The 15,511-nt window shown below is 39.3% G+C and overlaps 1 protein-coding gene across 2 annotated transcripts; it reads right to left on the reverse strand.

Annotated features, from left to right (window-relative positions):
- Positions 1-13,002: 13,002 nt before the first annotated feature.
- On the reverse strand, positions 13,003-15,157 carry LOC145694472 (uncharacterized). Of its 2 annotated transcripts, XM_081770768.1 has the most exons (2): positions 14,047-15,157; positions 13,003-13,833 (listed from the first exon to the last, which is right to left on the reverse strand). In XM_081770768.1, exons 1-2 carry the CDS (start codon positions 15,066-15,068, stop codon positions 13,203-13,205), a joined length of 1,653 nt encoding a protein of 550 aa, XP_081626894.1. In that variant the 5' UTR covers positions 15,069-15,157; the 3' UTR covers positions 13,003-13,202. The 2 variants fall into 2 exon arrangements, with proteins under 2 accessions (XP_081626894.1, XP_081626893.1); XM_081770767.1 differs by having other exon boundaries at positions 13,003-15,157.
- Between the last annotated feature and the right edge of the window lie 354 nt (positions 15,158-15,511).

Raw genomic sequence — 15,511 nt, forward strand, 5'->3', positions numbered from 1 at the left:
ACTTTCAGCAAGTTCTATTTTTAATGGTATTATTTTTCTTTGACAATTTTCGTAATTTTGAGTATTTTCTAACTCATTAACCTTTACAGGAGTATGCGCAAAAATTGCAGTTTCGAGAGGATCAGCAAACCTAACCCGTTTTGGTGGTACAACTTGACAATTTATTTTCTGATTATCGCTGGAATCCCTGTTACAACTGACATTGTAAAGCTTTGAATATCTTTTGTATATTCTTTCAGCTAACCTTTCTTTTGCAGTACGTACAATGTCTGAATTTTCATAGTGAACTTTCAATTTACCTTTAATGTCTGACAAGGAAATAAATTCTGCTTCAAAAACACATTCATCTTTGACCTTTCGATAGAAATCAGATTTGCGTATTTCATGCATTTTAGCAACAATTTTATCTTCAATTTCAGCCCTATATTCTATGTTCCTTTCCAAAAGAGATTTTGCAATTTCCTGTTTAGCTCTTTTACGAATTTCACAAACTTCCTGTTCTACCTTTAAGGCATTTTCGACTTCTAACAATGTAAAAGGTTCTTTTCTATATCTGAACTGACTTTCTACTATTAAGTACTCTGTTTCTTTCCATATTTTTCGCATTTCATGCAAGACAGGAATTATTTCTCTGTTTACGGACATGATGATTAATTTACTAATGCCAGAACAACAAAATTAAATAACACTAATAAGGCACTACAATTTACCTTAATAAAATACAATTGATGTCGCCTTTATGCGGTTTTACCGAACGTTCCTGTGCTATCGGGCGCCATTTATGACAGTATTGGGTTCAATTCCCGGTACGTTCCCACAAAGGAAAGCCATACATTACAGTCCTGGGTTCGATTCTCGTCTATCCCTGTCTGTTTTCATATATAACAGTACTGGGTTCGATCCAGGTACGTCTCACTCCCTATCGGGATAAACCCTTTCGTTACTGTACGGAGTTTGTGTCCTACGGTTCCAAAGTGGGCTTGCACTTTTCATGGTCTGGGTTCGATTCTTTACCGTTCGAATGTCTTCTTTAACATTCACTATCGGGTTGCATCGACCATTACTACTGACCATATAGCCGTCGGACAACAGGTTCAGAGTTCGGTCAGAACGTTACGGGAAACCGGCACAAAGTTAACTCTAATTGTATTCTTTAGCGCTAATGCAATTTATTAATGTATGTATTACTAAGTTACATAGGCGCTAATCACTCGTGCTGCAAAGAAAAATTAATTAGATTATTTCTTAAAATAAACATATGTAAATTTAAACCATGATTATTATGTTGAAAGGATACTCGAATTTCTATCTTTACTTTTAATTCACAACACTAAAACTTTATGAACATATAATACATAAACAGTGGCACTTCACTTTTAATAACCAATAATTTAGACCCATTTAATACGAAAGACGCGGATGTCGCGGTAGACACGAATTATTCGTTATATTTCGTCACATGGTTGATTATTACTTTCACTAGCACTGTGCACTTGCTTTGACACTAAAAGGTGGATTGCATTGGATATTCTGGGGTGATGTCCTGTAGATTGCGGGTTGCTCTCCTTGCATCTTCCTTTGATGAATAGGTGGTTTTTGCTTCTTAGCTACACCATGTCGCTACAATGATTATTATAGTTACTTGCAAGCGAATGTTTTGGAATTGTCAATTATCTTTACTATCACGACATTGATTTCAAAATTATGTTTTACACTAACGAAAATTAAACGTTATTTTAAATTGTTTCTTCATTTTAGTTGCGCGCACCATACTCAACGTGGTTGCTTCTTCGTAAGTGTAAGTCAGACTACTGCACCTTTTCTTTCCGTCCCCTCCTGTTGCTAGGCAAAAGAATTGGTTTGCTACGCAGTTTGGTGATGTCAAGAGCTAAAAATAGCCATGACAGCCCATAGACAGGAATGTTTTGAGACGACGATTGTCCATTGTGCTGAATTTTAGGTCCTTATATGGGAAGGAGAGAGGAACTCTGTGATTTCCGTTGGAGTCGAGACGTGCATACATATATGCACATTCGTCTGTTGGCTGAGAGAAAAATTCTTGGAAGCACTATTATGCGAGGTTCATTTGAAAAGTTAAAAATTTCTTCTTAAAAATTGACTGAGCCAAACCGTATGGTTACATTGTTACCTTATCAACCTATGTGTATTTACAGTGGATCTACACCTCGATTTGACGATGCCCGGAAAGTTCCCCGACATCCAGAAGAATCGATGCGAGTCACTCCCCGCAGTTACATGGTCCCTAGTCGAGGAAGGCTGCCGTATCTTGGCATACAGAAGTCCCCGAGGAGTACCCCACGCTCCGGCTCCGGAAGGGATAGTGTACGCTCTACACCCCGAACGAACACTAGTCCCCACTCAATGGTAGAAAGTTATTTGGTTGGAGATGCTACGCCGTTGTACGATGAAAATTAAATAATGCTCATGGACGATTTTGAGGACATAGTAATAAGAATCAAGTGATTGATAATTTATAGCTTGACTTACGTTGTGAAATATTTATATATGTTTACAAGGTTTATGTTGATTGCAGACAGCACGTTTTAAGACTAAGCAGCGTCATCAAAGTTGCGATGTAAATATTTTCCAAAATTTCTTTGTATGTGAAAGTAGACTATCTTTGACTGCAATTTACTGGCGGTGCGTCAACGTGATAACATTACTTTGCATTATCTATAGATATAGATATCTGTTGTATTTACAGGTTCATGTAGATAATTGTTGGAGTCAGTGTGTGATTATTACTTTTTTTTTGTCATGATAAATCTGATACTTTCTTCTTATGCATATATATATTTCTTCTTAATATATAAATAAATATTATATATATATATATATATATATATATATATATATATATATATATATATATATATATATATATATATATGTAAACTGTCTGCTTTTTTGTAGGAAATAGAGTATAATATTATATTCTAATTTATTGACCTGTGATATATTTCTTTGATCACCGATAATTCTGGTTTGATCTAAGTATTTCGGATAGTACAGCGTCGTTCACATCTGTTTGGCATGTTGTCCACAAAAGTGTTCAGGAAAGCCTGAAACATCTGGAGTGTTGGATTCCTATTCGTCTTCCGAGAGCGTCCCAGGCACGTTCGATGGAATTAGATCCGGAGAAGCCACTCCACACGCTTGATGTAGTTATTCTCCAGTGCTTCTCTTGTACGGATCCTTGTGGGTGCTGTCATCCATGTAAACAAAGTGAGTGCCCAGAGCAACACACAAAAGTCAAAACATATCTTTTCAGGACCTACCTAGTCTTACCATGAATACTGCTCCAACTTTTGAGGGTGGCTGTACTTCCGCCGTACAAGCGAGCGACGTTAAGAGCGGTATCGTAAAGCATGAGTGATTCCTGGATGAGCTGAAGAAGTGTAAAGATGTCCGTTGTAAGTGTTCAAGATGGCATGGAGCAAGTATGAAAATCGTGCGGCTGTGATAGCGTTACACAAGGTGGGCAAGTCACCAGGGAACATTTTCAGAACCCCCCAGAAACTAAATTATATAGTAAAAAATCCGTTTACCACACTATCCAGCGCTTTGTTGAAATAGGAACTGTGAAAATTAGCCCGCAGCAAGGAAAATTACGCGCAGTACGAACGCCGAACGTGTGAAAGCAGTGGCACCGCGTGTCCGACGAAATCCAGTTAGAAAACAGTCAGTTATGGTTCGTTCGTGGGCTAAAGGTATCGAAAATGGCTATGTCTCACAAGTTAAGCAGTGACCTAGGACTACATGCTTACAAACAACGCAAAGGACATCTCCTGACAAATGAACTGAAGTGCAGAGGCTCCTAAAAGTATTACGCAGCAAATGGACATTGTCGAATACTTTTCACCGATGAAAAGATTTTCAGTGTTGAGAAGACTTGCAATGCCCAGAATGACAGGATATATGCCACATCCTCTAGAGAAGCTTGTGAAAAGGCTCCAAGGATCCAGACGGTCAGCATCTCACCCCATCATGTCCCACATCAGCATCCCACCCCATCTGTTTTTTTTTTTTTTTTTTTTTTTTTTTTAAAGAAAAGTCAAAACGTCGGTGTACCAGGAGACAGTGCTTGAAAGACTAATCAAGAATTTCACCAACACCCTCTTCCATAGGCAGAACTGGAGCTTCTAGCAGGACTCAGCTAACAAGGCACGGACAACCCAGCAGTGACTGGAGGCAAATGTTTCGGACTTCATTTCCACTTCAGATTGGCCTTCTGCTAGTCCGGACCTAAACACTTTGGACCACAAATTGTGATCCAAGCTTCAGGAGATGGCTTGCAAGAAGAGACATCCCAATATTGAAAGTTTAAAGAGGTCTCTTCGGGAGGCAGTTGTAGATTTTCCAGTTGATGTGTTGCGTAATGCAATTGACTGTTAACCACAAAGACGTAATGACTGTGCAAATGGTGACAATTTTGAATAATTATTTGTGATTTTGGTTCATGATACATTCATGTGGCTCATGTTATTAGAATATTAAAAGCATGTCTAACCATTTTGTGTCAATGTACAAATGTACTTAAATACTTCGCGACAGTATTTATGGTAAGACTAGGTAGGTACCATTCTCTAGTAACAGATCCTGCGTCGAAGATGTGCAATGGTGTTCTTCATTCTTAAAGGACATAATTGTGTGACGTTAAACTGAAAGTTTTCATTTTACCCGCCAGTACTATAACTCAGGGCTCCATACATTTCATATTCACAGATAAGCTGTAGATGATAACGTGCTCTCTGTTCTCTCGACACTGTGAGAGTCCAAGAATCACTTGTCGCACAAAACGATCATTTTTCTGCGAACATATTGGACCATTTTCCTTGATCCTAGTCACCATGTTTCCTACAGTGTTTGTAATATGCTACGACGACGGGCGGGAGATCATGGAACAAATTTCACGGGCTTCCGGGTACTTCCAAACACTGTTTAGCTGTCGCGAAATGACATTAGGGAGGACACATGGATGCCAGAAGCATCACGAAATGCGTAAGCAATATGGAGTGAAGTGGTAGGTGGGTCAATTTGGTTTATGCGCCGATCTTGTCGAAGTTTTGTACATCATCTACCATCTCGACCATCACACGCATACACCAATCACACGTACCGCTTGTATCTGCGTCAACCTGACCAACAGCTCTTCCATTATAATTAGATGACCCGTCTCACCATCCTCCAACGTACTATTTATTTTGCACAATAGTATCGCACTTGGTATGGCTTCTAACGTATTTGATTATATCTCGTGAATACCACTTCACTCAGAATTGCATTTTCTTCGTGATAATGTACTGATGAACGCAACGATTGATTAATGCCATCTACTGGTATATTTATAACGATACACAGACACGGCGCGTGTGAACAAAAGTTATGCTCAATACAAGGGTGTGTCAAAAAGCTTCGGTACTAGCTCTGTTGACCCTCAAAAAAAAAAAAGTATCTAAGTTTGAACTGCATCTCCTTTGAAGTAGGCACCCTGTGCAAAATTCTTACCTGGAAGTCACTTCGCGTAAGTGAATCTTTAGTGAACATTGGTTATCTGCTAATCAGATGAATATGGTACACTTAAATAACTATCAGTTGGCTACAAACTATTCACGCGCTAGTAGGCAACATGGTGGGGTATGTATATTTGTAGGTGACCATTTACGTTTTAAGGAAATAAATGTAAGTCAATTCGTTGTTGAATTGCATTTTGAAATAGTTGCTATTTCAATTGAAAACATGTGTATAATTTGCATCTATAGGTCATCAGCAGGAAATATTAATGTATTCTTTAGGAGTCTTGAAATTGCTCTTGAGTCTCTGTGTAAGAAATATAGTACGGTAATAATTTGTGGTGATACTAACATTGACTGGCTGGTTCAATCAAGAGAAAAAACAAAATGTCAAAATATATTAGATATGTTTGGGTTGCAGCCTCTTATCAGAGAACCAACTAGAGGGAAAACTGCGTTAGATCAAATAATAATAAGTAAACAATACACAGAGTCAGTTACCTCTTTGAATATCTTTAAGCCAGGCTTTTCTGACCATGATGCAATAATAGGGCAAATATACACATCTCAAATATTCGTACCTACTCAATCAGAAGTTATAACAAAAAGATGTTTCTCAAAAACTAATATTAATTACTTTCTACACTTGCTAGCACAAGAAACCTGGCACAAAATATATGAAATTGGTGATACGGATGGTAAATTTAACTTTTTTCTAGATACATTTCTCTTTCACTTCAATATTGCGTTTCCCAGAAAGAACTACAGTAAGGTAAGGTTGGGGAAACCATGGGTCACTATAGGAATTAGGACTTCTAAACTCAAACTACTTGAGTTATCAGAAAAACTAAAAACGTGTAAAGATGTAACACCTCAATTTATTGAATATGTAAAATACTATAGGAAGACTTACAAAAGAGTCAAACGAACAGCAAAACTCTTACACAGTACAAATTACATCTTAGCAGCGAGAAACAAAAGTAAAGCTATGTGGAAATTAATTAATGGTAAGATGAATAAGGTAAAAACAACAGGAATTGATGCAATAAAAGTAAACTCTCAAGTAGTATGTAACCCAGATAAGATTGCAAATCATTTTAATAAATATTTCTTAACTTTAGAAACATTTAACCCAATCAAAATAGTTCATCAAGAAAATAACTCTAAGCTACAGAGCGGAATAACTAAGTCGCTTTTCCTGAAACCAGCTACACCAGAGGAAATCTTACAAATAATAAAAAGCTTAAAAAGCTCCAGCTCTCCAGGTTGGGATGAAGTGCCATCCATGATTGTAAAGGAAAGTTCTCTTCTTATTGCACATCAACTCTGTCATATAATAAATCATTCATTTTTGACAGGAATTTTTCCTACGCGGCTTAAGTTAGCTAGAGTTACACCTGTGTATAAAAAGGGAAGTAAATTGGAGTTAAATAATTATCGTCCTATTTCAGTTTTGTCGTGCTTTTCTAAAATATTTGAGTTAGCAATGAAAGCACGACTAAATAACTTTTTCCTTTTAAATAATATAATATCCACAAGTCAACACGGGTTTCAAAGCCAGAAGTCAACCAACACTGCAATCTTTAATTTCATCTCTGATGTAGCAATGGATATAAATAAAGGAAAGCATGTAATTGGTATTTTTGTTGATTTATCTAAGGCGTTCGATTCTATAGACCATGGTATTTTGCTAGAAAAATTGTATTCTTATGGCATCAGAGGTGTGGCAAACAATTGGATAAAGTCGTATTTATCTGAACGTAGTCAAACTGTTGGCATCTGTAAAGAGGTAAATGGCAGAAGAACAATGTTTAAATCATCTTTAATGAAAGTAACAAAAGGAGTACCACAAGGATCAATATTGGGACCTCTTTTGTTTGTTGTATATATTAATGATTTGGTTAATAGTCTAGGCTGTGTGAAGTCAACATTGTATGCTGATGACATAAATGTTCTTGTCAGTGGAGACTCAGTAAATGAAGCAGAAAGGCTCACTACAAAGACGCTAACAAAAATTATTAGTTGGTTAAACATAAATAAATTAACTATGAATTTAGGAAAAACTAACATTGTCAAATTTCGATTCCCGGGCCAAAGAAATGAACTTGTACCAATAACTGTAGGCACTGTAGAATTATGTCAAACACCATCTATTAAATTTCTAGGAGTATATGTTAATGAAGATTTAACATGGAATACTCATGTTGAATACATTAATACTAAACTCAGTTCACTCTGCTTTGCATTCCGTAGGTTGCAAGGTAGTTTGTGCAAGGAAGCTGTCATGTCCTTATACTATAGCAAAGTTTTTTCAATAATAAACTATGGTGTTATATTTTGGGGGAATTCGAGAATAAGTGCTAGTACATTCCGAATACAGAAAAAAATTATTAGAATAATGTTAAGTATGCCTGAACGATCCTCATGTAAAAATATTTTTAAAAAGTATAAATTATTGACATTACCTAGTTTATATATATATCGCACAATTATGTATGTAATCGAGCACAAGGATTTATTTACTTTAGCTAATACGATTCACTCATACAATACTAGGCAGAATTGTAATATGTATACTATCCAACAGAATTATGCAAATTTTAGCAAAACTGTGTATATGAATTGTATAAAATTATATAACAAATTACCAGCAAAGTATAAGAACATTAACGAAAAACGGATATTCAGAAATACTCTGTTAGAATTATTGTTGGAAAAAAGCTATTACTCTGTGGAAACTTATCTTACTGATAATATATAGAGAATGTAAATCATATCTGACAACTGTAATGCTTAATTGAGGATTGTCCTCATTTGTAAGCTATAAACAGGCAAATAAATATGAATATGAATATGAATATGATCTTGCACGATTCGCTCTGAATCTCGGCAATGGTGTGAAAACTATGATCTTTCAGCTACGTTTTCATTTTCGGGAAAAAAGTAGTTGGTACAGAAGAGGCAAGTTGTGGTTGAACTCACGAACAGAGAATGCTCAGTGAGACATTGCATTGTCATCGTGGAGAATATAATTCTTCGCGCGCCCCAGATTCGGTCTCTCTCATATAATGTTCTCCATGGACGCCGCACTGACGTTCCATTAGTCATAGGAAATGAAATGACGCACAGGAGTTAGTCTAACCGTTGACCTTCAGTAATACAGGCACGTTACGTTCATACAGCAGTCATAGCTCGTCTAGTAAACAGAAATGGAGATATCGAAACATGTTGTTCGCGTGTATTTGTTGTATGATTGTAAAGTGGGCCTGTCAGCTGGCGCATCAAGTCGTCCCATATGCTAGGCATTTGAAGAGAGTGCCGTGATCAAACGCACCACGAGGCATTGGTTTCAGAAATTCCGTTCGGAGATGTGAGCCTTTCGGGTGAACCTCGCAGTGGACGGTCACATGTTTTGGATGGCGAGGCCCTGAAAGCAGCCATCGAGGAGGATAGTGATCTAATGTGTGATGTACCTGTAAAAAGGTTCTATGTTTCCGCTGAAACAGTCAGACTGCACCTGCATGGGATAGGAAAGTCATACAAGTTAAGCAAGTGGGTATCCCACACACTGTCTGCAGCCAACAAGGAACGACGACTGCATATTTGTCCTTGCTTACTCAGCACCTAAACACACCGATCTTTGATCACGTGCTCAGCGGTGACGAAAAGTGGGTCCTCTATGGCACTCCCAAGCATATTAGAAATTGGTTGTCACCTGCTCCTCACACCTCAAGACCACCTCTGCACCCACGAAATGTTATGGCCTCTGTATGGTGGAATTGTCGGCAAGTGGTGCATTGCGAGCTTCTTCCACCTGGTCAGACCCTCACTGCTGACAACTCTTGGCAGTTGCAAAGGGTCCACCGTGCATTGGGACAGAAGGAGCCGGCATTTGTGAATCGCAAGGGTGTGATGGTCCTGCACGACAATACCAAGCCACATATATCAAAGAGGACTCGGGAAACCCTTCAGCAACTTGGCTGGATGATACTCTGTACCATGCACTATATTCACCAGACCCTGCGGAAACAGATTACGACTTGTTTCATTCTCTCAACAACCACCTCCGTGGGAGATCCTTAGGAAATGAGAAATGTGCGGAACGCACACGGATTTCTTTGCATCCACGACCGTGGAGTTCTAGCATCAGGGTGTTCTGAACTGCAGGAACGTTAGCAAAAGGTGTCGGATGCAGATGTAGATTACTTCGAAGCCTAAAGGTACGTACCGTTCACTGTATTGTTCTTTGTTTATCGCTGCTCTAGAACGGCAAGAACTTTGTTGGTTACCTTGTACACTGCTTCATCTCGCAGCAGTGTGCATAACCATAACAGTCTACCCCGTTTGTCAATGTCGGATGACCACGTACGGCTTGTGATGCTGTATGAATTTTACCAGAGACATTCAGCCAGTTCAGAAGCACGAAACATCAATGCCGTACATGGTCATTCTGTTGTGTATAAGCGCAAGTGCCAGAGATTTCACTCTAGGGACACCAGCCTCATCGATAAGCCACGGGAAGGGAGACCTATGTGGCTGAATAACGAAGCCCTGCGAGCAGCAGTGGAGGCAAATCAAATGCAAATTGTTGAAGAACTGACCAGCGAACTCCAGTGTTACCCATTCGATCGTTTAGTGTCATCAACTTGACCTAGGGTCGTGTCCAAACTCGGTAAATTGGTATCCCATGCGTTAGCGCCTCAACATAAGCAGCAACGAGTGAATATCTTCAGAACCGTGTTCACTTGTCACAGATATGCGCCATTTTGGACAGAAATCTGACAGGGTACTCCACTACTACATTACACGCCAACGCCAACGGGTACCTAAAGAAGAAGGCCGCATGAACTGTGCCGAAGCAGGACCTCCACTCCCTGCAAAATACTAATGAATGTTTGGTTAGATATCCATGGGATGATCTTTTTGAGCTCTTGCCACTCAAACACCCAGTGCAGCTGTCAGCAGCTTGAACTCCTATGCATTGCATTGTTGGAGAAACATCCTGCTCTGGTTCATCGCAAGGGTGTGCTCATCCGCAGTGATAACTCGCGCCCATAAATGGCAAGAAGGGTCTGTGCTAAGGTCGAGGAATGTGGCTCGGAGAAAATTTCCCACCTGGCGTTTATACCAGATGTTGCACCAACAGACTATAACCTTTTTCGCAGCTTGCAAAACCACTTTGTAAGGTGCGGATGACATGCGACGCTTACTGAAGCTGAATTGTTAGCGCAAATGAGTTCGGAGTGCGTGGCACATTACTTCGGCTTGATTCATCATGAGGTAATTGGCAATATGTGACTTAAGAAGTAGTGAGCTACAGTCCAGAAAGCCAGAAATAATGGTACCTGACCATGTATTAATCACGTTTACTACTAGAAGCCGAGGTGGCTTAGTGGTAGAACATTCACCTCTGGTGCATGGGGTCGCTGGTTCGATCACAGTTCGCACCAAGTGAACTTCGTGATGAACAAACATTGTGTGTGTGTGTTTTTCCTCTGGTTCTCCCGTTTCCTTCCACTTTCTTCAATTTACATCATCATCATCTCCTTTAGCCTAGCCGACATACGCGTGGGACGTAAAACTCAGCTGAAAATACGCACACCAAATCCACGTTTAACAGATATGCCAATTAACACCTCTTCTGTTGTGATTTTTATCTTAAATAATATGTGTAGAGTTATATTTAAAAATACTAAAATACGGACACACTTCCATCTGGTTAATTCGTAATATAAAGCTTGTGTTTGTATTAATTGCTGTAGTGCTGTAAACGCGTAAAAACTTAAACAAAATTAAAATACTTGATTTAAAAAAAATACGAAATCATGCACAGATATAATAGTTCATTATTTACTACGCCAATGTGTAAGTTTGGCAGTAAAGTTATATTTAATACGAGAGAAGGCATGTAGAAGCTAAAGCTATTTGCAAGATGCGAAAGATTTCGATGATTCAGTAGCATGGTAGACGTATACGATGGAGAACCGGTACGTTGAATATGCTCTTTCCACATTGAATTTTACAGAATTATATAAGAATAATGAAGAGAATTTATTAATTTTTTATGAGAACTGGTTCCAGTCACTGTTTTAGTCTAACTAAAGTCTTATCGGGTGACCTAACAACTTTTAATGTTAGGTTACATTACATGTTAGGTTAGGTTACATAACCTAACATTAGGTTACATGTTAGGTTCAACTTTTTGGTAGGTTTGAAACGGGACAGGCACCCCTAAACTTAAGCTGTCAAATCTTAGAATTACATCATTGAAATCCATGGATATATTCAGCTCAAAACAGATAGCTAGTTCTATCGATTATCACTGATTGTGGCTCGGCTTTTATTCTTCTGAGCTTTCTGTAGAGCAGCGACTGTCATGGACAGGGTAATCCTTAAGTAGCTGATTGATATTTGGTAAAAGTATTGTGAGGACTCCACAGTGTCTTGTTGAATACACGTTGTATAAGGCAGGATCACTCAAAAAAGAGGGGAAATTTCTAGTACGAATTAATTTATTCTGTAACGTATATATAAGGGAGAGAAGGAGCCCAACGGTCTGAGAACAATGCTCTTGAAAAGAAGAATGATTTAACTCACATACATAGCCATGACAGTTCAGTCGGACAATGTTTAGCAAAAGGGGTTTAGCTATTTTTCTAAAATATGTTATAATTTCGGTATTTTCTATTCACATTAGGTTACCGTAAGTTAGGTTAGTTTAGGCTAGATTTGGTTAGATTATGTTAGTGTAGGGATCCAGCATAATTTTTTGAAAAAATGACATTTCGTTTATTTCTATTAATATAGGTTAGTATTTGCATCTTCCATTTCTCCTGTGATTTTTTTTTTTTTTTTTTTTTTTTACGTACGTCTGGACCCTTTCTGCTAAACATTTACCGTTCATTATTCAGCAGAAGACTATCTTTAGCGAAAGGTTGATTTCAAGTTTTTTTTTTTTTTTTTAATGAAAAATTCACTAACGTAAGAAGTTTCACCTCACGCTAAATTTAACAGATATTTGCGTTCCACTTTAAAGGATTTTCGAGTGAATCATAGCTACAACGTACCGCAAATTTTAACACAAAGATAAAATCTGGAGTCAGACTAAAATCTACAAATAACTATCCCCAAAGAATATGCTATTCTTACGTCTGATATGTCAAGAGTTAGGCATTAATTATTCTAATATATGTGGATTATAACTGACAATAATTTAGTAAACTAAATAAAACTATCTCATTCCTGTAGTGAATTGTGGTTAATTGATACGTTAGAGCATTTGGAGTTTAAATTTGTATAGAATATTTCATAGCACTTTGAATATACTATATTACATTTATGAAACCATGGAACGGACGAAACAATTAGTGATCTGCAGTGTGAACTATTTTTATAATTTTTATTTTTATATTTTCTTCAGCCATTTATAGCACTCTTGAAAGAAAACTATTATTCATTTATAAAATAATTTCAGATTTCATGGCTTTATTACCAGTGTCGTATTGTGATACAATATTCTGTGGTTTGGTTAGATATATTTTGAAATGAGAACGGATCACCTCACTCCGTCAAGAATTAAAAAAGAAAAAAATCCATTTATCATATAAACGAGTGTTCCTTTTAAAGTTATTCCCATGCGACTTGAGTTTACTGAGCGTCACTGCTGCTTCAGCTTCTGCTGCTTCTTCTTCGGCTGCTGGAGCTTCTGCTGCTTCTTCTTCGGCTGCTGGGACTGCTTCTGCTGCTGCTTCTACTGGATCTACCAGATCGACTCCTACTAGATCGGCTGGAACTCGAGCTTCTTTCTGCAAGCGAACCAAGAAGCTTCATGGCGTCTGCATCACTGCTGCTGCTTCTGCTAGAGCTGCTTCTGCTTCGGCTGCTGGAGCTTCTACTGCTGGGACTGCTCCTACTGCTTCTGCTTCTGCTGCTTCTACTGGATCTACCAGATCGACTCCTACTAGATCGGCTGGAACTTGAGCTTCTTTCTACAAGCGAACCAAGAAGCTTCATGACGTCTGCATCACTGCTGCTGCTTCTGCTAGAGCTGCTTCTGCTTCGGCTGCTGGAGCTTCTACTGCTGGGACTGCTCCTACTGCTTCTACTTCTGCTGCTTCTACTGGACCTGCTGGATCTACCAGATCGACTCCTACTAGATCGGCTGGAACTTGAGCTTCTTTCTGCAAGCGAACCAAGAAGCTTCATGACGTCTGCATCACTGCTGCTGCTTCTGCTAGAGCTGCTTCTGCTTCGGCTGCTGGAGCTTCTACTGCTAGGACTGCTCCTACTGCTTCTACTTCTGCTGCTTCTACTGGATCTGCTGGATCTACCAGATCGACTACTGCTAGATCGGCTGGAACTTGAGCTTCTTTCTGCAAGCGAACCAAGAAGCTTCATGACGTCTGCATCACTGGTGCTGCTTCTGCTAGAGCTGCTTCTGCTTCGGCTGCTGGAGCTTCTACTGCTGGGACTGCTCCTACTGCTTCTACTTCTGCTTCTTCTCCTACTGGACCTGCTGGATCTACCAGATCGACTCCTACTAGATCGGCTGGAACTTGAGCTTCTTTCTGCAAGCGAACCAAGAAGCTTCATGACGTCTGCATCACTGGTGCTGCTTCTGCTAGAGCTGCTTCTGCTTCGGCTGCTGGAGCTTCTACTGCTGGGACTGCTCCTACTGCTTCTACTCCTGCTGCTTCTACTGGATCTGCTGGATCTACCAGATCGACTCCTACTAGATCGGCTGGAACTTGAGCTTCTTTCTGCAAGCGAACCAAGAAGCTTCATGACGTCTGCATCACTGGTGCTGCTTCTGCTAGAGCTGCTTCTGCTTCGGCTGCTGGAGCTTCTACTGCTGGGACTGCTCCTACTGCTTCTACTTCTGCTTCTTCTCCTACTGGATCTGCTGGATCTACCAGATCGACTACTGCTAGATCGGCTGGAACTTGAGCTTCTTTCTCCAAGCGAGCCAATATCAAGCAGATCCGCATCCCTGCTGCTGCTTCTGCTTCGGCTGCTGGAGCTTCTACTGCTGGGACTGCTCCTGCTGCTTCTACTCCTGCTGCTTCTACTTCTGCTGCTTCTTCTCCTACTGGATCTGCTGGATCTACCAGATCGACTAGAACTTGAGCTTCTTTCTACAAGCGAACCAAGAATCTTCATGACGTCTGCATCACTGCTGCTGCTTCTGCTAGAGCTGCTTCTGCTTCGGCTGCTGGAGCTTCTACTGCTGGGACTGCTCCTACTGCTTCTACTTCTGCTGCTGCTTCTACTGGATCTACGAGATCGACTGCTGCTAGATCGGCTGGAACTTGAGCTTCTTTCTGCAAGCGAAAATCTTCCATCTTTAGTTTTCTCCAGGAGACCAACGTTTACAGCACGCTTTAAAGCATTTCTTACTTCGCGAGCTGAAGGGTTATCGCCCATCTTACATCTTATAAAATCTGTGATGCTCTTCACGTCGCTTCCTCCTTTAACATTAATGTTTTTAATCGCTGATACAATCATACTTGCCACTCTGTCTGAATTTTTCGACATATTTAAACGTTATTTGTGATGGAAGCTATAGGAGTGAGGTGAGTGACAGAACTGATAGGGACGAAATTCAGAAGAAACTGGGGTAAATGTGATTCGAGAGCACTATTTATATAATATAAGCGCGGACGTCTCAGAAAACAATGTGGTCCAACCAAGGGAAACTAGAATTTTCTAGATATTTTAAACAATTTGGAATATTTTATGTAGGGGGGCCAATCAATAGTGTAACATAATAATGCAGATATTTCGAAGTTAATAACATGTTTACAATGTTTTTTTTTTCCTCTAAATACTTCCTAGCAATTGTGTTTTCTCTGTTTTACATTTTAAGTACAATAATGCAAGCAAAATCGTAGTCCTAAATGTAAGACACAAGTAAGTAGGGTATTGATATTGCCGTTTGTGTTCAAGGTTGAAAACATGATAGAAGTTTATATGCATAA

This window comes from Thermobia domestica, chromosome 9 (assembly GCF_964235325.1).
Source record: "Thermobia domestica chromosome 9, izTheDome1.hap1.1, whole genome shotgun sequence".
NCBI lineage: Eukaryota > Metazoa > Arthropoda > Insecta > Zygentoma > Lepismatidae > Thermobia > Thermobia domestica.

Bases quoted from the DNA above. Each gene is read 5' to 3' on its own strand.
- LOC145694472 (XM_081770767.1), bottom strand. From the start codon at position 15,068: ATGTCGAAAAATTCAGACAGAGTGGCAAGTATGATTGTATCAGCGATT.